The 25,066-nt window shown below is 58.0% G+C and overlaps 1 protein-coding gene across 4 annotated transcripts; it reads right to left on the reverse strand.

Moving 5' to 3' along the window:
• Positions 1–1,630: 1,630 nt before the first annotated feature.
• CLUH (clustered mitochondria homolog) lies at positions 1,631–24,836 on the reverse strand. 4 transcript variants are annotated; one of them, XM_047757289.1, is made up of 26 exons: positions 24,633–24,836; positions 16,626–16,828; positions 14,978–15,149; positions 13,713–13,856; positions 13,388–13,512; positions 13,147–13,301; positions 12,943–13,068; positions 12,531–12,678; positions 12,281–12,373; positions 10,204–10,898; positions 8,829–9,052; positions 8,617–8,718; positions 8,430–8,530; positions 7,512–7,664; positions 7,360–7,422; positions 7,033–7,277; positions 6,754–6,838; positions 6,483–6,636; positions 6,261–6,400; positions 5,024–5,104; positions 4,816–4,941; positions 4,612–4,733; positions 4,251–4,344; positions 4,014–4,148; positions 3,845–3,918; positions 1,631–3,138 (listed from the first exon to the last, which is right to left on the reverse strand). In XM_047757289.1, the coding sequence occupies exons 1-26, from the start codon at positions 24,730–24,732 to the stop codon at positions 2,952–2,954; spliced, it is 4,047 nt and encodes a 1,348-aa protein (XP_047613245.1). In that variant the 5' UTR covers positions 24,733–24,836; the 3' UTR covers positions 1,631–2,951. The 4 variants fall into 4 exon arrangements, with proteins under 4 accessions (XP_047613245.1, XP_047613244.1, XP_047613243.1 ...); XM_047757288.1 differs by having other exon boundaries at positions 8,617–8,721; positions 24,633–24,819; XM_047757287.1 differs by lacking the exon at positions 24,633–24,836 and adding an exon at positions 20,510–20,601.
• Between the last annotated feature and the right edge of the window lie 230 nt (positions 24,837–25,066).

Consider the following 25,066-nt stretch of genomic DNA (forward strand, 5'->3'; position numbering starts at 1 on the left):
ACACACACACACACATATATATATATATATATATATATATATATATATATATATATTTTTTTTTTTTTTGCTATTTCTTGGGCCGGTCCCGCAGCATATGGAGGTTCCCAGGCTAGGGGTTGAATCGGAGCTGTAGCCACTGGCCTACGCCAGAGCCACAGCAACGTGGGATCCGAGCCGCGTCTGCAACCTACAGCACAGCTCACGGCAACGCCGGATCGTTAACCCACTGAGCAAGGGCAGGGACCGAACCCGCAACCTCATGGTTCCTAGTCGGATTCGTTAACCACTGCGCCACGACGGGAACTCCCACACATATTTTTTTAAGTTGTAAAAGTAATATGCATGTTGAAAGAAATGCAAACATGGGAGAACAGTAGTTAGAGAGGAACATGAAAGACCAGGGTTGGGGGCTTGAAGAGACAGGAGTGTGGCTCACACAATCTTTTCACAGCTGCCCATCCACACAGACCATGGCCTAACACGTGCTGCTCCTCATCTCACCCTTCCTGGATACCACTGTTCACTTTCTTTAAACAATTGAAATCTGTCAACTAAGAGGAGAAAGGGTGGATTTCACACCTGTGTCCTTTATAAGACAACTGTCCCTTGTCGTCTGGGTTGTCAAAAGATATCTGACAGCACTAATACGCTTAAGGGATCAACCATGAAAAATGGGCCTCTCAGGTAACTGGTTGGTACAATCAGTGGTAATTACCTTGATCCCTTCTCAGCTTTAAAAGATGATGTCCCCATTTCTAGAAGTGCCATGAAACACGTGACCGGCATTCATGGGGATAAAGGCTACAGGAAGTCACGCCTGTTCAGGACACAACCGAGAGACTGTACGATGAGGGCTGGGTGGGAGGGAGCACCCAATCGAGGCACAGGTGGAGATCTCCAGGTAGCACTTAAAACCTTTAGGTCAGGGACCGTCTTTTTTTCCAGTTGGCTCAAGAAAACTAGCAAGTATTAGGGTTGGAGTTTTTTTTTCTTTTCATGTCAGACACAAAAGAACTAAGTATTCAAAAAGGCCTAAGGCTGGGCAGCAGCTGCCAGCTGTATACACTAAGGGACAGGCCTCCTCCCCACAACCCTCCCACCTCACAGGCCCTGCCCCTCAAGCTCATCAGATCTCTGCACGGGCCTCCCGAGCTCTAAGACTACCCTGGGATGGCACCCTTCCAACACCCTTCATCCTAGCACTTCAAGTCTTCAGAGTGTGCAGAGCAATGGGCCACGGGCAGGTAGCCAGAGTTAGGTATTCAAGAGCCTATTAGGGCCAGCATTGGCCCAGGGCCTGGGCCTTCCCCTTGCAGCACCCCTCACTGCAGCCGGCACCACACAAAGCTCTGTATCATCTCAGCTTTTTTCTCTGTGACCAGCAGCAGGTGACATTCATTTGTGTGCCAGTCCCAGTCCCACGGGTCTAGTGACTGGCCGACCGGTAAATCCTAGCCGGCTACCTGTGACTCCACCTGCTTTCCTCCCACTTACATGACAGTTATAAGGGTAACCTTGTATTTGACCTAATTTCACACTTGGCGCTTTAAACTTTTTTACTAGTACCATTGCTGGCACTTCTAGCACCCTCACAAGACTAGCATACAACACACAGGAGACTGGGGCAGCAGGTTTCAAAAACTCTCTTTATTCCAATGTGAAATGAAGACGTGATGGTTTAAAAACAAGAAAAAGTTCTTGATCAGCTGTGGGGATGCCTCGCTTGCTAGCTCACACCCACTCCCTTTGAAACACGGTGTTTGGACAGACCATACCCATAAGCAGCTCCCCGCAAAGCCACCAGGCAGATGCCCCAGCCCGGGGACAGCTCCCTCCAGCTCCCAAGGGTGGCCATCTCCCCCCACCCATCAGGGCTCAACAATAGGCACAGAGAAGCGGCACAGGCAGGCGGTGGAGGGGCAGCCGGGGCCCGTGGGGGCCACCCCCTTCTGCAGCACCCCCCTGCCACCCTCAGAGCTCCTCTCTGTAGAAGGTGCTTGTAGACAAGGACCAGGTAGGGAGCTGGGTTCCACAAGTTAAGTGACAGTCACTCCTGTGGATCTGTAACTTCTCCCCCAGGACCCATGACTCAGCCCTGGTTCCCCTAGACCCCCCCCAGCCCCACTGTGCGTCAGGCAGCTGAGGTTCAATGGGGAGGATACATTCAGACTATATACCCCTCCCCCAGGTTATCCCCAGCTGGGGCGCAGGAAGTTAGGGAGGCAGCACCTCCTGCTGGGGCCCAAGGGCAGAGAGGCTGGGGCTGGGCGCAGGGGAGTCCACCCCTTTCCCCACCCCAAGCACAGCCAGGCCAGGCCCAACCACAGTTAGTAATAAAGCCACTGAGGCTCTCACCCCCCACAAACTAAAGTGCACCTCAACCCTCCAGCCCTGCCACAGAGCTCTGGCTCCCTCTCCCAGGACACAGGAAAGCTCCCCTCTTTTTTGGCTTCAAACCTGGACTTTCAGCCAGGTCAGGCCCAGGGGCAGTGGCAGCAAAAGCAGCAGCCATAATGTCAAACATACAAATGACCTGAGAAATCTCATCTGCGCATCACCCACTCAGAACCGGCTCGGGGCTATGTACAGTTGGGAAGGACGGATCAGGACACTCGCGGCATGGACACACTCACACACACCTGCTTGAGGATGGGGGGCTCCAGGGGGCACCTGCCCCCCAGCTGGGAACTGATGCCCATACACTCCATTCACATGTCTTTGATTAGACCTCTGCATCGTATATTCACTGAACCAGTGCAAGAACATCTTTCGGGGGGTCAGGCACACCAGGCCAGGGTCCCAGGAGGATGCTGAGGGTGGGGTTGGGGTTGGAAACGTGGAGGAAGAGGGACTTGCTTCCTCTCCCGATGTGCAGGGCGTGCTCCCTTCTCCTGGAGTCTGGATCACTGGGTAACGGGGCAGCTGACTGTCCGTCTGTCTCTCCCTTTCTACCCCTGCAAGCTCGGGGAAGAAGGGTCCTTGGCAGCTGGAGGCTGGGAAGCCGCATCCTCTGAGGCCCCTGCTGGCTCTGGCTCAGTGGCCATGGGCTCCTCAGCCTTATCCCTGTTCTTGATGGCCTCCTGGAGCTGGTGCCGCCGTGCCACCTCAGCTTTCAGATTCTCCAAGTCTTTTTGGCTGAGCAGAAGGATGGGGGCGAAGGGTGGTTATCAGAGTGGCCCTGGGCCCTCCGTCACCCTACTGGCTTTGCTTAAACTTAGGACAAGATCAGGCTCTGTGCTTGCTTCCTTCCCCAAAGCAGAGAGTGCTGAAAAACAACTCCACGCACTTGACAGCCTCCAGTTAAGGCCTGGCTCTCACTCGGCCTTCACGCCCAGTTCAAACCTGCTGCACTCTGGCCGCTCCTACAGCCAATTACACCCAGGAAACAGGTGCGGGTGCAACACAGCAGGTACACTGTGAAAGCGCTCGTGCTGAGCTGACCGAAGCTAAGCCCCACACAGGAGGACAGGGGTTGGGACTGAGGACCCCCTGAAGGCAGCACTGCTTCTGAGCGTCGCCCAGGGCCGCTCAGGGCCGGGCATGAAGGCACATCCCCACAGACACAGCAGGGGCCAGAGAAAGCACAGAGGCCCTGTTTACCTACCGACGCCAAACAATCCGAAATACCTACGTGCGTGGTTCGCTACAATCTCGCGCCCAAGGAAAAAAAAGGGGAAGCAAAGATTACAGATCTATGTCTGCCCAATTATGCACAAAGAATTCACAAAGACATCCTCAGCCCTCGGCCGAACTTCTCCGTTCTGAGCCATGTCAGTGCAGGATGTGTTTAAAAAACCCAGGAGACTAAAGGCCAGCTTTCAGGGGGGGCGGGATGCCTCACCTGAGAGGAATGAAGAGGATGCCGTTGATGACGTTCAGCTGTTCCAAGACGCTGGCCATGCTGGGGGCTGTGAACTGAGGGGCGCAGGAAGGGTGAGCCACCACCAGCAGAAGGCTGGGCTGGGGCGCAGGCGGCCCGGCCGGGGTTTGCGGGGCGGGGGGGGGCCTACCTTGAGGGGCGGGATGTTGGCGCTGGAGCCGTTGCGGTAGATTTCGTTCATGGTGCGCTGCAGGGCCACGGCCTGCTGGGTCAGGCACTTGAGGTACTCGGAGCTCTCCTTGGTCTTCTCGTGGTCCTCGCCCAGCTGCACGGCCGGGAGAGGTTAAGGAACGCCAGCGCCGTAGCCCCGCCCGCCGCCGCCGTAGCCCCGCCCGCCGCCGCCGTAGCCCCGCCCGCCGCCGCCCACCTGTGTCTTGTAGATGGTGTAGCCTTCCTTCTCATGCTGCAGCGCTGAGCGGAACTCCGCTTTGCTCTCATAGACCCGGGCGACGAGGTGGTGGCTGTAGGGAGGCACGGCGTGGGGGCGAGGGAGGGACGTGAGTGGGGAGCTGATGGGAGGGGGGGTGCGGACTACTCTAGACCCCACTCTGGAATCTCTCCGACGGGAAGAAGGCGCAAGTCGCAGAGAAGAGATGCAAGTTGAAAGAAAGTTCCTCAGGAGTCAGGTGGAGGACACAGCGCTGGATCCCATGCCCGCCCTCAATGCAAGTACTTCCTGGGACCCTGTGGCCCGGGGCCTCCCTGCCCCCAACCCAGCACAGCCTCACCTGAGGGCCACCTTGAGGGACTTGGGCCCGTGGTACTTGGTGCTGACGGCCAGCGCATTCTCCAGGAAGCGCAGCGATAGGTCATACTCCATCACTCCGTGCAGCACCAGCCCGATGTTGTTCTGGGGGCAGTCGGGAGGGCCCTGGTCAGCTCCCACTCCCCTGGGATGGAGCCTAGTCCCGCTGCCCCTCCCCAGCACTCACGTCCAGCAGCGCCATCTCAGGATGGTCCTCCCCGAACACGAGCAGTGTGAGGTAGCGGGCGCGGTACAGCAGGCTCAGGGCGGTGGACAGCTGGCTGCTGGCGAAGCAGTACAGAGCCAGGTGCATCTGCAGGGCGCAGACGCGTCAGGCCCCGCGGCCCCCAGGCCCCACCCACCTGGGCAGGCCCTACCCCCCGGCGGTTACTCACGTATTCCTGGATGGTGCTGGGGTGCTCGATGCCCAGCACCCGCTCACTCATCAGCACAGCCTTCTGTTGGTTACTGAGGGCCTGGAGGAGTTGGGGGCTGTCATTCCCAGTGGTAGTGCCCCTCCCCGAGTCTGCCTGCCCCACAAGCACTGGTCACAGCCCGGGGCATGTTAGCTCCTGGGCCAGGGATTGAACCTGAGCCACAGCTGTGACCTATGCCACAGCCGCCCCAACAGCAGATCCTTAACCCATTCCGCTGGGCTGGGGATTGAACCCATGCCGCCAAGGAGACAATGGCCAGAACTCCTCCGGCACCAATTTTTTTTCTAGGGCCTCACCTGCAGCATATGGAAGTTCCCAGGCTAGGGGTTGAATGGGAACTACAGCTGCCGGCTACACCCATAGCAACGCGGCATCCAGGCCATGTTGGCAACCTACACCACAGCTCATGGCAACTTCAGATCCTTAACCCACTGAGCAATGCCAGGGATCAAACCCACATCCTCATGGATACTAGTCAGGTTCACTACCGCTGAGCCACAGCGGGAACTCCTTTAACCGCAATTTCTAGTTTTACTCTGTGCAAAGGCAGCGGGAAGTGGTCAAGTTCAGCTGCTGTGACCATGGAAGTCTATACCCCACCAAGACTGCTTCACGTTTTAAAGTACACATTATACACATACACACATACATAACAAATCTAAAATCATGCTAAAATTAAAAGCATTCATAATAAGAAAAGGCACACGCAGACAAAAGAAAACAAGAGACCTATGGCTGGAGGGGGCATGGGGCACCTACAGTGCCCCTGGCTCAGGAAACAGCCCCTTGAAGCCCCAGGGCCAACTACCAGGCCTCAGGATGGCTACTGGCAACAGCACGGATTCCCAGGAGCTTTGCACAGCACTTGCAAGGCACTGGGTATTCTAGTCAGAATTCAGGGAGGCCCTGCTATCACTCCCACTCTGTCCTCGGGCACGGCAGCTCTCCCCGGTACACAAGCTCTCCAGTGGTGCAGACAGGCACGGGCACTGCCCCAAGTCTCCACCTGCTCCTCCGGAGGTTGGCAGCAGACCAGGCCTCTGGGATAACAGGGGCTCCGGTTTCGAGGCCTGGACTCCTACTTCCTGCTGCCCAGGAGGTGAAAACACACAGGCTCCTTCCCTCACCACCACCCCCCCGTGCCAGGTCCAAGCGCCAGGTTCTGCTGGCAGCCCAGAGGGTGCACAAGGCCCACCTCGGCGTAGTCACCCATGATGTAGTGGAGGCGGGCGAGGAGGCGCAGGCAGGCGCAGATCTCCACGTGCATGGCTCCGTACACGTTGTTAAACAGGTTCAGCGCCTCGTTGATGAGCTCACAGCCCTCCTTCAGGAAGCCTGCAGGGCACCCGAGGGTGGAAGGTCAGGGCCAGCCCCAGGGGGGACCCTTCCCCTCCCCCTGGCAGCACCTGCCACGCACCCTGCTGCACTTTGGCCTGCCCGCTCTGGAAGAAGTGGAAGGCGTCCGAGGCCTTCGGGTTGACGTGTTTGACCACGGGGAAGATGTTGAGCACGTCCTCCTCCGTGAACGCGGGTTTGTGACGGCTGTCGAAGCTGTACTCCTTCAGCAGGATCTGGGGACGCAGCCCAACACCCACAGGCATCCTCAGCCCAGGCACAAATGGCCAGACCACCCCCCACATGTCCCCCCCCGGCCCTGGGGACCCTGCGGGACCCTGCATCGGGCCCACCTGGATTCCGGTTTTCAGGGAGATCTCCCGCAGCAGCGTGATCTTCTGCAGCCCGTAGATCTCCACGGCCTGGTCCACGGTCTCACTGGGGAGGAGGGGCAGGTGGGCCCAAGCAGCTCGGTGCCCGTCCGCCCCTTCTCCACGGGCTCTCCACCCACACTCAGAGCCCCCTCCCAGCTCCCCTGCCCACTCCCCAAACAAGTGGTCCTCCACAGCTCACCCCTTCCCCCTCACCCCGTTCCCCTGCTGGACCAAACACCCCAGCACCCGCTCACGCACCACTCGAGGTTGAAGTCAAAGTAGTTCTTGGCCTCCTGGCAGATGTTCTTCCAAAGCTCCTGGGGAGTCATGACCGCCCAGGCTGTGTTATCCGCTGCCCCTGGGGGCCGGTTTCTCCTCCGCCTGTTCCTCTTCTTGGAGACCAGCTCGTCGGCAGGCAGGTGAGCCACAGGGTTGGGGTAGGAGCTCAGGAAGCAGTTTAGGAAGTGGCTGATGGCGGCCGAGAGCCCCGAGAGCTCGACCCCCTGTGAGGGAGGTTGGATCAATGTCACCCCCTGGGCTCCCCCAACATCCCCATGACCCAGGCTAGGGCGGGAGCAGCAGTACCTGTAAGTACGTCTTGAAGATGTGCTTGGCAGAGCGGGTGATGAGCTCCCCGATGCCAATTTTCTGCAAGGGATCAGGGAGGGGAATCTGAGTCAGAGCCCAGGCCTCCAGCCCAGCCCCACCAGCTCAGAGCCGCCCTGGGCACCACTCACATAGATGTGATCCAGCTGCTCCCGGGCTGGGCTCCGGAGCACCAGGTCCAGCACCTTGCCCAGGTAGCGCATGTTGATGCCACGCTGGCGCATCACCTCGGCCAGCGTGGCCCCATCCATGGGCAGCACCGCGTGGTCTGCACAGTCCTTCACCTGCGGGCCCGCAGCAGGTCAGGCCCCCAGCCCCGGCCCCCTGCTTCCTCCCACCCTGGCTCTTCCTCAGGGAGCTCATGCGGCCCTGAGGCCCTGAGGGAAGAAGGGGCCTAAGACTCCAGCTCCCAGACAGGAAGAGGGAAGGAGAGAAAGCAGCAAGGACTTGAGACCTTGCCCCCGGTCTTTTGCAGAGGCCTCGTCAGCCCTGTACTGCTGGGCCCGCCCGGCGGGGAAGCGGGGCTGAGGGAGCTGCACAGGTGAGAGCCCAGTGCAGCAGCAGCACGGGCTCCCCTGGGAGCAATCGCACAGGAACAAGTACCACTGCTTCACGTGGCGGCCGTGCCAAGCCTTGCAGGGGTCTGGGGCAGTTGGCACTGTGGGCTTGGCTCAAAGATCAGGGGACAAGCACGGCACCTGAGCTCAGGGCTGCCTCAGTAAGGAGCGAGCACCCGGTCATCCACAGGGCCTAGGTATAAAGCTGGTGGGGAGGGAAGATGACCCCACCCGTGTCAGCCACCCCATCACATAGGGACTTTTAGGACCAGATCCCAGCTGCCAGCCCACGAGGCAGAGAACGGAGCAGAACCCATTGCCTCCCTCGGCCCCTCTGTGCCAGCTGCCTCCTTCTGGGGATGAGAACTCCACCCTGCCTGCCCCGGGGGGTCAACAGGCCTAAGTCACTCCTGCGAAGGATCCTTATCCTTCAGAGAGGCCCCAGCACCCATAACACCCCTGAGCAGCCTCCCACCCTGCCCCTGCCCTCACCAAGCCGGGGATCTGGCAGGAGAGCAGAAAGGCAGCGGCATCTTTCAGCAGCTGCTTCTGGTCCCGAACTTCCTCCTGGCAGGACTCGGGGAAGCGAACTCCTGTGGGGGGGGTGGGGGGCAGAGGCATGAGCCAGGCAGGTGGGCAGATAGGCCAACCAACACTGGAGCCCTAGAGGTCCACTTACCTGGCGAGAAGATGTCAGGGTTGAAGCGGACGTCGAAGGCCGTGCTGCTGATGGAGCCCACTGCCTTGCACGCATTGCGGATCACCTCTCGGCTCCGAGGGTCTGCTGTGGAGACATAGCCCGCTGGGAGGCAGCCCCACTCTCCCACTGCTGGGGCAGTGGCCCGAGCCTCCCCTGGCCTGGGGCTCCCCCTACAGCCGCAGCAGCCCCACCTGTCCCATCATCCGAAGCGATGGTCTCCGCCAGCTCCTTCACCTTAGCCAGGCCACTGGCACTGCTGCCCTCTTCCTTGCTTCCCGCCTCGGGTGCTGGAGGGTCTTCAGGCTTGGACTCTGAGGAGGGGGGACTGCCGTTCTCCAGGGATGTGGGGTTCTCCGTCTTGCTGGCCTTCTGCTGCATCAGCTGCAGGGCCGCCAGCTTCATGAAGAGGAGGTACCTAGAGCACAGTGGATGGGGCAGAGCGGGGATGGGAGAGGAGACTATCAAGCAGCTCTGCCAGCCAGCAGATCCCTGCTGGCTGTGGAGACCACAGCCAGGCCTCAGCTCCTGTCCCGCGGGGGTTAAGGGATGTTGGGCGGGGCACCCTGCTGGCCTGGGGCCCCATCCTGCCCAGTGTGCAAGTGTCAGTGCATGTGTGCATGTGCCATCCCAGCAATTCTAGCAGAGGGCAGCAGGTCACGGCAAAAACAGAGATCTTCCCAGACAGCAAGAGCACAGCTGGGTGTTGGGGAGAGTGGCTCACCACAGAGCCCAGGGCTCCAAGACTGCCAGGAACCCCACTGGCACTTTGAAAGAAAGCTTTTCTTGTGGCAGTAGACAGTGGATGGGTTGACTCCTGAGCACTAAACGACAGTGGCAGGGACACCCCCTGCCCTTCCTCCAGGCCCCTGGCATGAGGAGATTCAAAAACACCCCAGCTGATTGCCATGTGCTCCTTAAGGGAACAGCACTACTCTAGTTGAAAGGTACTGGTCTGACCATTTGCTAGTTTTTTGTTTTTTGGTTTTTTTTGGTCTTTTTGCCATTTCTTGAGCCGCTCCTGCGGCATATGGAGGTTCCCAGGCAAAGGGCTGAATCGGAGCTGTAACCACCAGCCTACGCCAGAGCCACAGCAATGCGGGATCCGAGCCGCGTTTGCGACCCACACCATAGCTCACAGCAACACCAGATCCTTAACCTACTGGGCGGGGCCAGGGATCGAACCCACAACCTCATGGTTCCTAGTCGGATTCGTTAACCACTGTGCCACGATGGGAACTCCCATTTGCTAGTTTTTGATTCCTACAAAGCTCCTGATTGTCTGTATGGAGGAGCCAGAAGTCACAGCGGGTGGCGCTGAGACCGAGAAGACCGTGGCCACAGCTAACTCCTCCTCACTTTCTTTTCCCCACCACACTTAAAGCGTAAGTAAGTTCCCAGGCCAGGGATGGAACCTAAGTCCCAGCAGTGACCCAAGCCACAGCAGTGACAACCCCGAGTCCTGAACCACCGGGGAACGCCACGCTCTTCACTTTTCAAAGCCTCTCCCGTCAAGGCTCAGCCCCTGGGCCACCGGGAAGGATGCAGCCACCCGCCCGCACTCCCCACCTGTGCTCCACGAAGGCGTCCACCAGCTCCTGGCGCAGGCAGCAGAGCTTGTGGCGGTGGGCGCGGGGGAAGCCAGCGCGGGTGCACTCCTCAGGCAGCACCTCGCCGGGCACGGGCAGGAAGTTGAGGTCGGGGGGGAAGGTGCGCAGCAGGTCGAGGATGTAGTGGCGCCCGTCGTTGCCGATGATGCCCTTGCACTCCACGGAGGAGCAGAGCTCCACCTCCTCGTCCCGGTCGTTGAGCACCCGGTGCCTCAGGATCTTGAGGGGCCGGCTCGTGCGTTCCAAGAGCTCCAGGTACCTCGGGTGAGACACCACCGTCTTGCCAAAGTCAATGGAGCCGTAGATGACGCTCTGCTCCTGATCGCGCTCCAGGATGCCGGGGATGATGGACTGGGCCGTGACGCGGTAGCCGCGGTAATCCACCACCACCGTGCCCAGCGTGTACAGCCCCTCCACATCCACGGCGTTGTACGTGCGCACGCCGTTCAGGTCATTGGTGGGCGCCACATAGGCCGCCACGTCCCCGCCGAAGTCCTTGTAGTGGTCGCGGACGTCGAAGCCCAGGCTGAAGAAGATGTTGTTCCAGATGAACATCTGCATCTTGGTCTCCTCGCTGGGGTTGATGGCCATCACGTTGCCATCGATGACCGCCATGGCGCCCCGCGTGGCTGCCGCTGTGAAGTCGCTGTGCACCTGGGGGTCCGAGGGCGGGAGAGTGAGCGAGCCTCAGGGTTCATTCCCCCCGGCCAAGCTCACCCAGGGCTGCTGGGGCAAAGCAGAAGGCAGTTTCCTCACAGTCAAAGAGCGAGAAACCCGCTTGGACACGTATAAGGTGTCGAAAGAGAGCAGAGGGTGGTGATTAACAGGGAGCATGAGGCCTGGGGTGGGGGGGGGGGTGTCTAGGATCCAACATCATAGAACAGTGACACGGAAGGAACCAAATTATCTGTTATGCTTTGTTAAATATTCCCAATGTGCATAATTAATCAGGGTGCATTTTAAGTTCTAACTTTATTGTACAGTGCATTATTGAAAATACCAAGGAAATACGCTTTTGTTTTTAACAACATGTGAGTGGAAGTCACGCTAGTTGGCAATACTTGATTATAAAAATCAGTAAAATAATTGTATTATGCACACACACACACATAAAACAGTGACACAAAAGTATGGTATCCAGAAGATTACAAGAGATAATACCCGCACAACACCTGGCCACCTCTAGCAAAATGAATAGCCGGGCCATTTAGATCTTATTTTCACCATTATCATCTCTAGGCAATAAAATTATGGAAGATTTTAAACTCTTTTTTTTTTTTTTTGGTCTTTTTGCCATTTCTTGGGCCGCTCCTGTGGCATATGGAGGTTCCCAGGCTAGAGGTCTAAGTGGAGCTGTAGCCGCTGGCCTACACCACAGCCACAGCAACACAGGATCCGAGCCGCATCTGCGACCTACACCACAGCTCACGACAATGCCGGATCGTTAACCCGCTGAGTAAGGCGAGGGATCGAACCCACAACCTCATGGTTCCCAGTTGGATTTGTTAACCACTGTGCCACAACGGGAACTCCCTAAACTTTTTTTTTTTTTTTTTTTTGCTTTCACAGGGCGGCACCTGCAACATATGGAGGTTCCCGGGCTGGGGGTTGGATCAGGGCTATAGCTGCCAGCCTAGGCCACAGGCACAGCAACGCCGGATCCTTAACCCACTAAGCGATGCCAGGGATCAAACCCTCAACCTCATGGTTCCTAGTCGGATTCGTTTCCACTGGGTCACGACAGAACGCCTAAACTTAACTTTTTTTGAGAACACTACGTTTCCCTCATTTCTCTGTCTCAGGAAAAGCACTGACCTCACAGGAGTGCAGTGTGCCCAGGTGAGGGCCCCACGTGGGTGTGCTGGAGGGAAGCTGGCAGGGGCCTTTGCTACTCAGCCCACCCTGGAGGGGAGTCCCCTGGTCCCCTGTTCAGCCCACGGACTCAGGCCAGCCAAAGGAGCTGCCAGGGGAGAGAAGGCTAGCAGAACGCCCTGCAGGGTTCCCTGATGGCCCATCCCTGCCTTCCGAGCAAGCACCTTGAATATGGCTCTTTCTCGTAGCAGCCGCTCCGGCAGGTTTTTCCGGGGCAGCTCCCGAGTCGTCTGCAGCTCCTCATTCCAGTCCCGGGTCTGCAGAGGGATGGGGAGGGAGACGCTGGCTCAGCCAGAGCCCCATAACCTGCTCAGAGCAGACCCTTCTCCTGCCTCCCCACAGACAGCCCCACAGGCGCCCAGACCCAGCCCGGCCCCCACCAGGGGAGGGAAGGCAGAAACCCAGGGCAGGCACCTGTCCAGGAATGTGCTCCTCATAGCCCAGCCGGGAGGTGTAGGCGTCCTCTGCTCGCACGCAATCCATGGCATGCTCCGCCTGGGGTGCCGTCCAGCTGTACACCTGGAACGGGGTGGCAATCCTCTCGAACGGGTGGCGCTGGACCCTGTGGCAGGTGGAGGGGAGATGGGGCAGCTGGGCCTCTCTCCAAGACCCCACTGGCTCTGGCATCTCCCCACCAAGGCCCTGTCCCCAGGGAGTCCAGGAGAAGCAAATGGGTGTCTGTCCCAGACCTGCCGTCCTGGGCAGGCTGACAGTTACCTAAAGGGAGGCTCTAGGGTGCTGGGGGCGCAACTTCTTCATGCAAAATTGCTGGTTCATCCACCCCCTGCAGGATGTAAGACGAGAGACAGACAGGCCAAAGCCCTACCTTTTCTTCTGCAGGGCAGCAAAGTTTTTTTTGAAGGTCGGGCTGATCTGGTTGAGCAGCTCTACCAGGGAATGGCTGAGGAAGCGGGGGCTGGCAGGCTTGGGGTTGAAGTGGTATGCTGTGGACCTGAGGGGAGAGGGTGGTCACGGCACAGGCGCCCCGAGCAGCTGCCCAGACCCGGAACGGGCTTGCACAGGCACTCACTGGTTCAGGTAAAAGCCCCGAGTGGACGCTGTGATGCTGACTTGCCGGTCCTCTGCCGTGATCACAAACAGGTACATGAGGTCCCCGTGCATCTTGCGGTTCCCCGGGGGTGGATTCCAACCGCTCATGGTGAGCACTTTGAGGCACTGCAGGGGCTGCAGGAATGGCCAAGCGTCAGAGGGCCAGGCCTCCTGGGGTGGCGATTCTCTGCCCCACCAGAGACCTGCTCCGTGAGTCCCACCTTCCAATCACGGTTCTGGGGCTGCAGGGGACACAACGGCCGCTCCCGGCTCCCTGGAAGGATGTACTCAGGTGGCGTACAGTCGATGGGGTCCATCTCCAAGCCCTTCTTCCGCTTCCCGCTGTCTGAGGGACCCAAGGCTGGTCAGCACAGGGCCACCCATGGGCCAACCACCTCCCTGGCGAAAGCGGCCCTGATCTGGGCGCCTCCAGCCCTGCTTTCCTCCAGGTGGGAAGGTCTGCCCGGCCCTCATCCCCCTCCCCAGCCCCGGGCCAACGTGCTCCCGGCCCCTCTGCCCAGACTCCGGCCCCAACGCCTTGGGCACCTCCCAGGTCGCCATCGGTAAAGACGCTCAGGAAGGACAGGGAGTTGCAGTCAACCCCGTTGAAGGCATCGGACGGATCCAGGCTCTTGAGCAGGTCTCGAACGTGGCGCACGTGGATTCGGGCCTCTCGCACCGTGTATGGCTCTGACGGGAGAGGGAGGAACAGGGCATTACCGGGGCACCAACCAAAGACTAGTCAGCCACGGCCCTCCCTGAGGTGGTCTTCATTTTCACTTTTCAGGCTTTCAGCTACAAATGCCACAATGAACCCTAAGCTGGAGTTCAGCTTTCAACACACATCTGCCTGGCATTAGGCAGGGATCCTTGTTTGCCAAAAACCTTCTGCCAAAGAGCAAATGTCCCTCCCTGGAAGTGCACGCACAAGCCTCAGGGAGCCCAGAGAAGCCCCCTACTCTCTGTCTGAGTGTCATGGGTGGGCAGGCCAGTGGAGCTGCGGGGTCCCCGTGGACTCAGTCCTGTTCCTCACCCAGGGCAGCCCTCAGACTTACAGGACCCCAAACTATAACGCTGCTCCCCACCATGTGTTTTGTGCCATTTTTTTTTTAATGGCTGCACCCGTGGCACATGGAAGTTCCCGGGCCAGGGACTGAATCTGACCCACAGCTGCGACCTATGCCACAGCTGCAGCAATGCCAGATCCTTTAACCCACGGTGCAGGGCCTGTTCTGTGAGTTGTAATGAGGGCGCTTTTGGGGAAGAGGGAGGTTCTTGTGATCAGGCAAGTCTGGGCACAACTGAGTTACACTCTTCCCACATTTGCTCTTTGGCTGACACGCTTGGAACCGCTGAGCTACCTCCCCACAGGTGACCCAAGTTCACAGGACCTTTTGTTTTACAAACAAATCAGCCTCACCAACACCAGCGGATGGCTCCACGCCGGCCTAACTTCCCTTTTGGAGAGGTGTGAAACCTGAGTTTCCTTAACAGATTGAACTTTTATCCCTATAAAATTTGAACAGGCTAATCTCAAGTGCTTGGTACTGGTTTTTTGAGTTTGTTTTGTTTTGTTTTAAATCACGACTCTGATATTTAACCCATGAAGCTGGAGGATGCACTTGTGACAGCTGAGATGCAGACCTGTGTCCAGTGCCACCTCCTCAAGTTCGATATGCCTTGAGCCACCATATGCTCCTCTGTGACACAGATACCAAGACACCAGCGGGAGGGGGTGCAGGGAGTGCTGCCCGGCCCCGGCTCCTGGTGTGCCACCCCTCACCTTCAGGCCACCTGACTTCTAGACAAACCTTCCACCACGCGTAGCACCGAGCCCTCCTGAAGCCCCTCCACACTGCGCAGCTCTGAGAAGTGGTCCAGCATGTTGCCGTCCAGGTGCAAGGAGAAGCAGGTGCGGTGACATGTGTCTTCTCGGTCCATGAGCACCTGGTGGATCTCCTGCACCATTTCCTGGGGGGACACCTGCCAGGGAGAAGACCCTGGTGAAAACATACTGTTTTTCCCCAGTACCTGGATCCCTGAAATCAATGCCGCAAATACTGTTTCCCCATCTTTTGCTTTTATTTTATCTTATTTTACTTTTTGGACATGCCCGTGGTATGTGGAAGTTCCCAGGCCAGGGATCAAAACCCTCGCCACAGCAGTGACAATGCCAGATCCTTAACCTCTAGTCCACCAGGGAACTCCTTGGCTTTTATTTATTTTTTGCTCTTTAGGGCCATACCTGAGGTGCACATAAATTCCCAGAGTCAAAATGGAGCTACAGTTGCTGGCCTATGCCACAGCCACAGCAACGCTGGATTCAAGCTGCATCTGTGACCTACACCACAGCTCACAGCAACGCCAGATCCTTAACCAACTGAGTGGGGCCAGGGATCAAACCCACATCCTCATGGATACTAGTCGGGTTCATTACTACTGAGCCACAATGGAAACTCCCTCCTTGGCTTTTATTTATTTATTTTTTGTCTTTTTAGGGCTGTACTTGTGGCATATGGGGGTTCCCAGGAGAGGGGTCAAATGGGAGCTGTAGCTGCCTGCCTATGCCACAGCCACAGCCACGTCAGATATGAGCTTCGTCTGCAACCTACACCACAGCTCACGGCAATGCATGACTGATAAAATCACAACAGATCCTTAACCTCACTGAGCAAGGCCAGGGATCAAACCTGTGTCTTCATGGATGCTAGTCAGGTTTGTTCCTGCTGAGCCACGGTGGGAACTTCAGCTTTTATTTTAAATTCTAGGTCCTGCCCATACAAACCATGCCCACCTGCAGCTGTGTGTGGGCTAGAAAGCAGGCACAGGGAATATACACGGGTGCAGGCCTAGACTATTCTTGCAGACCAAGAGCAAGCCCTGAACAGAGCAGCAGGAGGGATAAGAATAAGGGAAAGAAAACAGCAACCCTGCCTCCTCCCTTGCCCAACGCCAAGGTCCCCAGGATAAATGCCTTCCTCCTTTCAGAAGGTGTGCTCTAAGGCTCAAACCTGTGGGTCCAGAAGACAAAAGGGGTCTCGCCTCCCCAGGCAGTTACTATTTTGCAAGACCTCTGGGTTGGCTCTGCTCTTGAAGACTGCCCTATAACCCTCTCCTCTAAGGCAGACAGCAAAACCACAGCCAGCGAGGCGACTTACCCAAGGGCACAGAACAGAAGGCTGGGGAGCCCCGGGATCCCAACTACACCCAGTCCCTACCTAGAGCTCCCCAAACAGGGCTGGCAGTCCCAGCTGGGATCCACCGCCAGCCATGGGACAATGGCCTGGACCTGGACTCCCACATCCGCCAAACCAGCTGAGTGACCTTGGAAGGCATAGGACCCTCCGTTTCCTGCCTGCAACACAGGGAGGGCCAGACAGAGCACGGACAAAGCTTGGCTTTCCAGCCTCGTCCTAACAGGCTAAGGCCCTGATCCGCGGAACCCCTCCACCATCTCACCTGGAGGGAGAAGGGCTCAATCCCAGGAGCCAGGATCTTCACAGAAAAGCCTGTGTCCTGAATGACAATGACTTCTTGTCCAGTGGTCTCCTCTCCTGGCTCAGCCTCGTCCAATCCATTTTCCCGGGGTGGTTCGGGGGCCCCCGCTTCCTTCTTCAGGCCCTCAGGGCAGTCCCCGTTCAATAGCATGACTGATGGCAGCTCTGGGGGGACAAGAAGAGCTGAGTCAGGCCGGCCTCGTTGATGAGGTGGGCCTGCCTCCCATCCCTGTGTCCTCCAGAGATGCAGCCCTGCCCCAGACTCTGGTCCCACTGCACCCTGGGCACACAACTTCCCCTTGCTGGCCACTGCCTACTCCCCTCTACACCTAGCTCTCACTTCCCATTTGCTCCTCAGCCCACCAATCTGGCATTTATCTGGGCACACCACCCAGACCACTCTCCCGAGTCACCAAACACTACCCTGAGAGCCAAACCCAAGGGTCTGCTTTGGCTTCTTGGTAGCAACATGCCCCCTCCCCAAACCCTGCTCACTTCCTCCTCTTCCCTGATGGAGACTGATACTTTTTTTCTTGGGGGGCGGCGGGGGCGGGGAATCACACCTGCATCATGCAGAAGTTCCCAGGCTAAGGGAATTCCCATTGAACTAGCATCCACGAGGACGCAGGTTCAATCCCTGGCCTTGCTCAGTGGGTTAAGGATCCGGTGTTGCCATGAGCTATGGTGTAGGTCGAAGACAAGGCTCAGATCTGGCGTTGCTGTGGCTGTGGTGCAGGCTGGCAGCTGTAGCTCCGATTTGATCCCTTGCCTGGGAACTTCCATATGCCTCAGGTGCGGCCCTAAAAGGGCCAAAAAAAAAGTTCCCAGGCCAGGAACGAAGCCCCTGCCACAGCAGCAACCCGAGCTGTAGCCACAAGGGAACTCCTGGATGTCAATACTCATGTTCCTCCCTCTCCAGCTACACCTTCTCCCAGGGGGCCAACTGTGGGTGTCCCTGGGCCCCAGCCTCTCATCATTTTCATCTCACCCTTGCCCATGGCTTCAAATGACCACCCACCTCCCAGCACGCGGGACCCATCCAGGCCTCACCAGCTTTTCAACATGCAGCCATCCCTTAGGCCTCACCAAAGCCTCATCCTGTCAGCATGGAATTTATCTTCCTCCACAAAGGGGCCCCTGCTATGCGAGTGCCCCCCCCACCCCTATCTGCTCTCCCAACCTAATCTCAAAACTGGTCACGGGACCAGCCTCTGCAGCCACAGCCCTGCTGCAGGCCATTTCCCCTATTTCAAGATCACCACTTGCTGTACACCTGAAACTGACACAACACTGTAAATCAAGTACGCTTCAATTAAAAAAAAAAAATCAGAATATGCACTAACGTCCCAACTGTTTATGTACATTTCTATCTATACCCATAGAAAGACTAAAAGACGCAAAAGATTTCACTAGCTGTCCTTGAATGATTATGTGTGATATAATTTTCTCCTTATAAAGTCTATACTTTTTAGGTATTTAAAATAAGCCTGTATTTTATGACACAACTGTAGAACTAGTGTTTATCAGAGTACGATTTAGAAAAAAAAGTATCAGGAGCTTTTTGAGAAAAAAATAGCACTGAAACTGTAGGGAACAAATACTTAGAGCAACTTCATCAATTGCTCGTGTTTTATATTCACAGTCTGTAAGTAATTTTCATGGTATGACTATTTCCTTAAATGAGTAGCTAAAGGTGATCTAAAGACAAAGGTTGTGCTTCTACAAACGAAACTCTGGTACCTATAGATAACTTGTTTCCTAAATAAAGTGCTTTTCAAGTTGTTACTGTGACCATAGTACAAAGACAAAATGTTTCAATGAATGGTAAGTCTGCAAAATTAATGGTTAGTATGATTAAATGAAAATCCATAGAATCAAATAAATATTTTTAAAAAAAAGTTCTCTTATGGCGCAGTGGGTTAAGGATCCAGTGTTGTCGTTGCTGCAGCTGGGGTCGCTGCTGTGGCTTGGTTTGATCTCTGACCTGGAAACTTCCATGTGCCGAGGGTGTGGTCCAAAAAAAAAAAAAAAAGAGTCTCACTCAGAAGCATCTAATACTCCCCACAGCTCACAAGATCTGAACGTCTTAGGTCAACACTCTCAGGCACCAGCCTGAAGTCCATCTCAGCTCCTGCCAGTCCTCCCCATCAAGGCGCAGCCACACCAAATTACTCAGAAGCCTGAAAACAGGGCACACACCTTCCCTTCTGCCTGCGCTTTTGTTTATGCTGCCCGCAGATACCATTCCATCAGGCAGACTCCTACTCATCCGTCATGGCCTCAGTGAAGTAAGTCTTCTACTTGGAAGCTTGACCAATGACCCTAAGAGCAGAATCACCACCTCCCCACGGTCCCAGAGCATGTGTTCTGCTGCCCTCGGGGTGGCTGCTCACACCAGCAGCTCCCATCTCTCTCCTCCGGTCTTCTCCGCACTCAATAGAAAGGCACTGAATTAATGAGTTAGTCACTGTAAAAGCCCTGTGAACAGCACCTGACTCACATGCTGTGGGGAGAGAGAATGAGCAGGTGTCAAAACCTTCCATTTCTCCCCAGGCACGAAGGGAAACAAAGGAGCTCCTGGCCCTGGGGAGCAGAGGATATCCCCACCAGCAAAACACAGGCCTGCTTAGATGCCTACTTAGCCCACGAGGCCTTTCCAGCCAGGATCCACCTGGCAGCGAAACTAGCCTCATGCTTATCTGGGAGCTCCAGACAGGTCAGCTCACCCAGCTCTGGTCAGAATCCCAGCCCAGCCCCTACAGACCCCACCTCCTCTTCCCTATCCAGCTGCAAGGAGTGGGGATGGGGCGCATCTCCCCAGAGGTGTGTGGGCTCTACCCAGATCCACCAGAAACACAGAGCAGGGGCCTCAGGAAAGGGGATAAGTCCAGATAAGCCTGGCACAAAAGTGCATGCCACAAGGGTGGGGAGAAGCCACTCTCTCTTCCCCGTGTCCCCTCAACTTAGTGATAAATAGAACTGCCGGGAGCTCAGATATAGTCCCCTCCTCCTTCCCCCACATGAGGACATCTGAGGACCAAAGAAGTTTAGAGCCTTGCCCAAGGTCAAGAGTCATGATTTCCTATGGGAGAGCCCCCTACCTAGAGGATGCGCTGCCCTCACTCCTGCCAGCTGTGGACCTACAATGACGGTCGTCACCCCACCCCCCAGCACCTCTCCAAACCTGAAGTTAAACCTCCAAGAACACACAAGGACCTTTCCTTCCAGTGAGCCCACAGGCCAGGCTGGGCAACCACAAGCCCCTGGGAAATGAGCAGCTGGCCCCAAAGGGAGAAGTTGGGCAATTATATGACGAAGCAGACAGGGACAGGAGCGGGGGAGTAGGGTGGTGGATGGTGAGCTTTCAATATGCACCCAAGGGAGTGGCAGACAATGAGGCGGTCTCCCCCCAGCTGCATCCCTGAGTCCCTGAGCAAGGCTTTGCCAACTGGGGACCCCTGTGGAGGTGTGGAGACCCAGCAGCAGGGGGCCTCCACCCAATATGGAATAGCAGCTTTCAGGTATGAGAGGCCACAAGTGGGAAGTCAGAGACCTGGACCTGGACAGGTGCCCTGGCCTCCCTGAGTCTGGGCAGGGACAGAGAGGAGGGGACCAGTGGCGCAAGCTCCCCCTCCCCCCGTCCCTAGCCCAGAAAGCCTGCCCAGAAGGCACCTCGGCACCAGATTCCTGCCCCAGGGTACCCAATCCTCTATCAGATTTCGAAGGAACATAGGGGGCCTCCACTCCCCTAGGGCAGCCCGCTCTGCCCCTCCTCTCTCCTCCAAAGGATTGTGAAGGTCCCCCCTCAAGAGGCCAGCCACCTGGCTCACTCCCCCAACAGCCCACCTGGTGTGGTCGGTGGCTGCCCTCTCCTGGGTTCTGAAGTCATGGGACCTCCATGGCAGCGAAGCGGCCAGGTCTCCGGCTCAGGCCCAGCACTGCCTGTGTCCCTCGTTCCAGCCTCTGTCTCTACCCTTGCCCCCATGCAGCTGGTCGGCCCAGAGCTGGAGATCCAGCTGGCTTCGGGTTTCAGTGGGGCCAGGCCTGCTGGGGCGGCCCTGGGAAGGGCACACTCCCCCTGCCTTGCATCCTGCTCAAGGTCGGCCAGAAGGACGGTCGCCGGCCAGGAAGCTTCGGTGGCTCCAGGACCCCAGGTGGAGGTGCCACCAGTGCTCGGGCCCACCTTCCTGCATGCCTCCAAAAGGGGGTCACTGCTGGTGAAGCTGCTAGGGGGGCAGGAGGACTCATCGTTTGGGGTACCTGGGCCCCTCAGGATTGAGGGGACAGGTCCCAGCAAGGGGGTCCTTTCCTCAGCCCCAACCTCACTAGGGGTGGGCAGGACCGCTTCAGCCAGCTGCCGGCAACAGCTGGCGCAGACCCAGGCCCAGGCCATGAAGTGGCTACCCCCGGTCCACCAGCTGCACCGAGCACCCTGCCCGCCTACTGGGTCCAGTGGCTGGTCGGGGGCCTCTGGCTCGTGCTGCCCCCTGCAGGTGACCTGGCAGCCCTCCCCTTCCTGAGAGGCACTAGTTCTGGTGGGAGGGGGGATGGGTCCCCTGACTCCCAGAGGACAACTGCACCCGTGCCTCAGGCCTCCTGCTCCACCAAGAAGCTGGCAGGCTCTGGCTCCCCTTCCCAGCAGCCCCTGCGCTGCCAAGAGAAAACCAAGTCTCTCCCCTGGGGAAACAGAGCTGGCAGCAAGAGGCCAAAGGCCGTGCGTGCGGCTGTGGAGAAGAAACATGCCCAGCCTCGCCAGGGCGCCTTCCCAGGGCCTCTGACTTGTTGCCAGGGCCCAGGCAGAACTGCTCCGGCATCCATACTAACCAGGGCAGGGGCGGGGAGCCAGGCTTCCTCTAGGCGGCCCCACCTCCTGTCCAGCCCCGTCCCAGCAGCCCTGAAGGGCTGGCACCCAGCAGGCTCTCAACCCCCTGCAGCCCCCAAGCACAGGTTCTAGCCTGCGCACACTCAGCAGTGGTACCAAGGCCCAGAGCCCCTCTTCTCCCACTGGGCTCCCCAAACACACTCCCACCCTCTGGAGGCGAGGGTGGGGCAGATCTGCCTGGCAGTGGGGCAGATCTGCCTGGCAATGACCCCCAGAGTAGCTGCTATAACCACCGGCATCCTGGTTACCACAAAGCCAACGTTCATCTAGGCTGAGCCCACAGCAGACCCCTCCGTCAGCTTGAAGAGACCCTCTCACTTGAGGAAACTGAGGCTCCAGAAAGTTAGTAAGCAAGCTGCCCAAGGTCACAGAGGCAAAAGGCAGCCAAGCCAGATCAAGAAAAAAACACATTCATCAGTTGCCCAAGCGCAGGGCTCTGAGTGCCACTCCCCAGGCTGCAGCACCCACCAGGTAGACAGCCCCCCCTTCCTCTACACCCCCAAGCCTCTACACTCCTGGGCTGGCACCCCTTCTCTTACCCCAGGGGGCATCCCTGAGGAGGTGGGCTTCAGGAAGAGGGAAAGGAGAACCTCCACAGAACAAGGAAGGGGTCACCCAAACAGCATGGCATATGCCCCACCTTCCAGTCTTCACTGGACAGACCAGAATGAAGAGCCCTGTCTCATCCTGGGAGCAAAGGGACCCCACAGGCAGCAGAAAGGAGTCAGAGAGGAAACACAGGCAGCCCAGGTGCCTTGCACGTTCCCCAGCCTGGCATGCCTCACTCAGTAGACTGTGCCAGGGCCAGGCCCCGCCCCTACAAAACCTCAGCAGGTGAGGCTCCAGCAGGAAGTAAAGCCTCAGAAGGCATATCCCCCCAGCTCAGAAACCCGGGGCTTCAAGGGAAAAGGGGGCAGAGGGGAGGAGGCATCCTAAAGAAGACCCCCAGAATGCAGCTGTCTGCCTCCTTCCCATCCCCACCAGGGGCCAGAAGCAGGTCTGCAGGGTTTGGGGAGGGTCCAGTGTTCCCTGAGCTGCTCTGCTCAGACCTTTCCAGGAGAGCTCTGGGGGCCCTGTCCAGGAGCTCCCCGAAGCACGCAAGCTCCCCTCCAGTCTGCCGGCCCTCTCCCCCGCTGCTCTGGGCCTCAACTCCAAGGAGCCTGACCCTAGGCAGAAGGAACTCAACACACCACCATGAACTTGAAAAACCTGCCCGTTCTCTTAACCCCTAAATGCAGCTTTATCCCCAAAAAAGTAACTGACCCTATGTCTCCCCCACCAAAAGCCTTGATCACCTCCTCCGAGGGACTAGAGATCGTCCGGAGCTAGGTTCTGAGGTCAAGAAGCCGGGCTGAGGGCCTCTGGGGATCTCCATTAAGTCCCCTCCTCCTTTTAACATAGTCTGTGGGCTCTGATGCAAGTCCTACCTCTGTACTAGGTTCCCAGAGACTTAGGGAGCCAATGCTCCACCTGCTAGTTAGTATGCTGCCAGTTTCCCCAAAATGAACAGCTGTATCCCCTCCTAACCCACACTGCCCCAGACAGAGCCCCTCAGAGAAATCCTCCAACACCCTCTGCCCCCTTCTTTAGCCGTTATGTTCTCGGTATATGATCCCAGCCAACATGCCTCGCCCAGCTCCCTGTGAGACAGGCCGGGGCAGCCTTGGCAGTCTGGCTGTGAGCTGGAAATCCAAATGCTAAATTGCTGTGTGACCTTGGGCAAGTCGCTTCATCTCTTCCAGCCTCTTTGCTAGAGGGGAAATCAGCCTCTTATCTAGCCTGCACCACTGATTCAGAGCCTCATCTGGGTGAAGCCTGGCAGGCTGGAGTCATCCACATTTGTCATTCTGCCCAAAACCTTGGCCTTCTCTAGGCAATCAGCAAAGCTGCCACAGGACCTATCCCCCACCACCAGTAACCTGGCTGTGATCAGCTACAGGGTCTTAGAGCCCCCCTAACACTGTCCTGACTCACCCAAGCCGGGAAGGGACATGAAGACGACAAGCCCCTTTTGAGGAGAGATACAGGGAGTCGGAGGCAGGGGTATTTCTGCACTCCCACACTGTCACCCAGGGCAGAGAGGGACACAACCCAGCCCTGGGGCTCTGAGGAGGATTTGGAGACGACAACCCAGGGGCTGGGAAGGGGCTTCCAGTCTCAAGGCTGGAACCAGAGATGTGATGGAAGGAATAGAGAGAAGAGAGGAGCCTCAGGAGAAACGAAGAGGCAGGCCCCACCCGAGAAAAGCTGCAGCCACTCCCAAAGCCAATGCCACATACCCCCCATGGTGGAAAGCAGGGAGCTCAACTCCACGCTGCTGACCTTTGCCTTAAAAACAGCAACTCTGGGCTGACCCACTTTTCGCAATAAGGTGAGTTAATGATCAAGTTCTGGCACAAACACCACCTCCTGCCAAGGAGTTTGGCTTTGCCCCCACACACAGGCAGAGCCCCCGCCCCCGCGCCCCGGCCCCCATCTTCCTACTAGGCAGACTCCTAACAGGACCGCGATCAGAGCCTGCAGATCTGGGCTTAACGCCTTGTTTCGTCTGACAACGAATCACAGAAGCTCCCTTACTAAACACACACCCCAACTCGCGCTCTTCCCAGAGACCAAGCCTGAGAACTCCCAAGCTGACTCTAACTGGCAAAGCTGCAGTCTTGTGCCCAGGGAATGTTTGCGATCCTGACGCGAAGTGGGTGCCTGACGGAGCAAGTTGTCAAGTGACCCCAGCGGGGAGAGTTCCCCATGCCCAGGCGCGGAGGGGGTGGGGCCGCCGAGTTGGTCCGCCTGCCTCGGCGGCGCACCCCGAAACCGCGTGTGCGCGCACGTGTCCCCGCGGTGAGTCGCGCGTATGCTCGCCGCCGCTGTTCTCCCCGGGACCCCACGTGCGAAGCCCGGGCCGCAGCCGGGGGCGACAGTGAAGGTGACCTTCAGGGCAGGGGCACCTGGTGCAGGGCCCGGCGAGATGCAACCCGGCCAGGCGCGGAAGGAAGGCGGCGGTCCCCGCGCAACGCCGGACCCACCCGCCAGCTCGGCCCAGTCCAGCCTCCCGCCCAGCTGCCCCCTGGCCCCAGCCCTGCTCACCAGCCGCGCCTGGCCGCCCCTTGCCACCGGCCTGCGAGCTGGGCTCCCGGGCGCTGTCGGCCGGGGCGGCCGCCGGCAACTCGTCCGTTTTGATGACCATGGCGCCGGGAGCGGGCGTCCGGCTTGGCTGTCCGCGCCGCCCGCCGCGCCACTAACCCAAGTGCCCTGCGCGCCGCTGCCGCTGCGGGAAGGACGGAGTCACCGGCCCACGTGGTGCGCGTGTGGCCTTTGACCCCACCGCCGCGCCTCTGTCCCGCCTTCGCGCCCGGCCCGGCCCACGGAGGCCGGCGAGGGCCGAAATACACCGCGCCTTGTTCGCCGTCTACCAACGCGGCGCCTTTCCCGAACGTCTTAAAGGGAACGTACCATGGCCCGGGCAAGAGAGAGGCTTCGCTCCCCCTCGAGGGGCGGAGCTACAGAGAGACGTCCTTGCG

The sequence above is a fragment of the Phacochoerus africanus genome, chromosome 14 (assembly GCF_016906955.1).
Source record: "Phacochoerus africanus isolate WHEZ1 chromosome 14, ROS_Pafr_v1, whole genome shotgun sequence".
Classification (NCBI taxonomy): Eukaryota; Metazoa; Chordata; class Mammalia; order Artiodactyla; family Suidae; genus Phacochoerus; species Phacochoerus africanus.

Excerpts from the sequence above, each read along its gene's own strand:
- CLUH (XM_047757288.1), bottom strand. The coding sequence starts at position 24,732 with ATGGTCATCAAAACGGACGAGTTGCCGGCGGCCGCCCCGGCCGACAGC. Across the intron at positions 7,423-7,511 it reads AGCAGCTGGATCACATCTAT|AAAATTGGCATCGGGGAGCT; the intron begins GTGAGTGGTGCC and ends GATCCCTTGCAG. Across the intron at positions 3,919-4,013 it reads CCAACATCCCGCCCCTCAAG|TTCACAGCCCCCAGCATGGC; the intron begins GTAGGCCCCCCC and ends TGCGCCCCTCAG.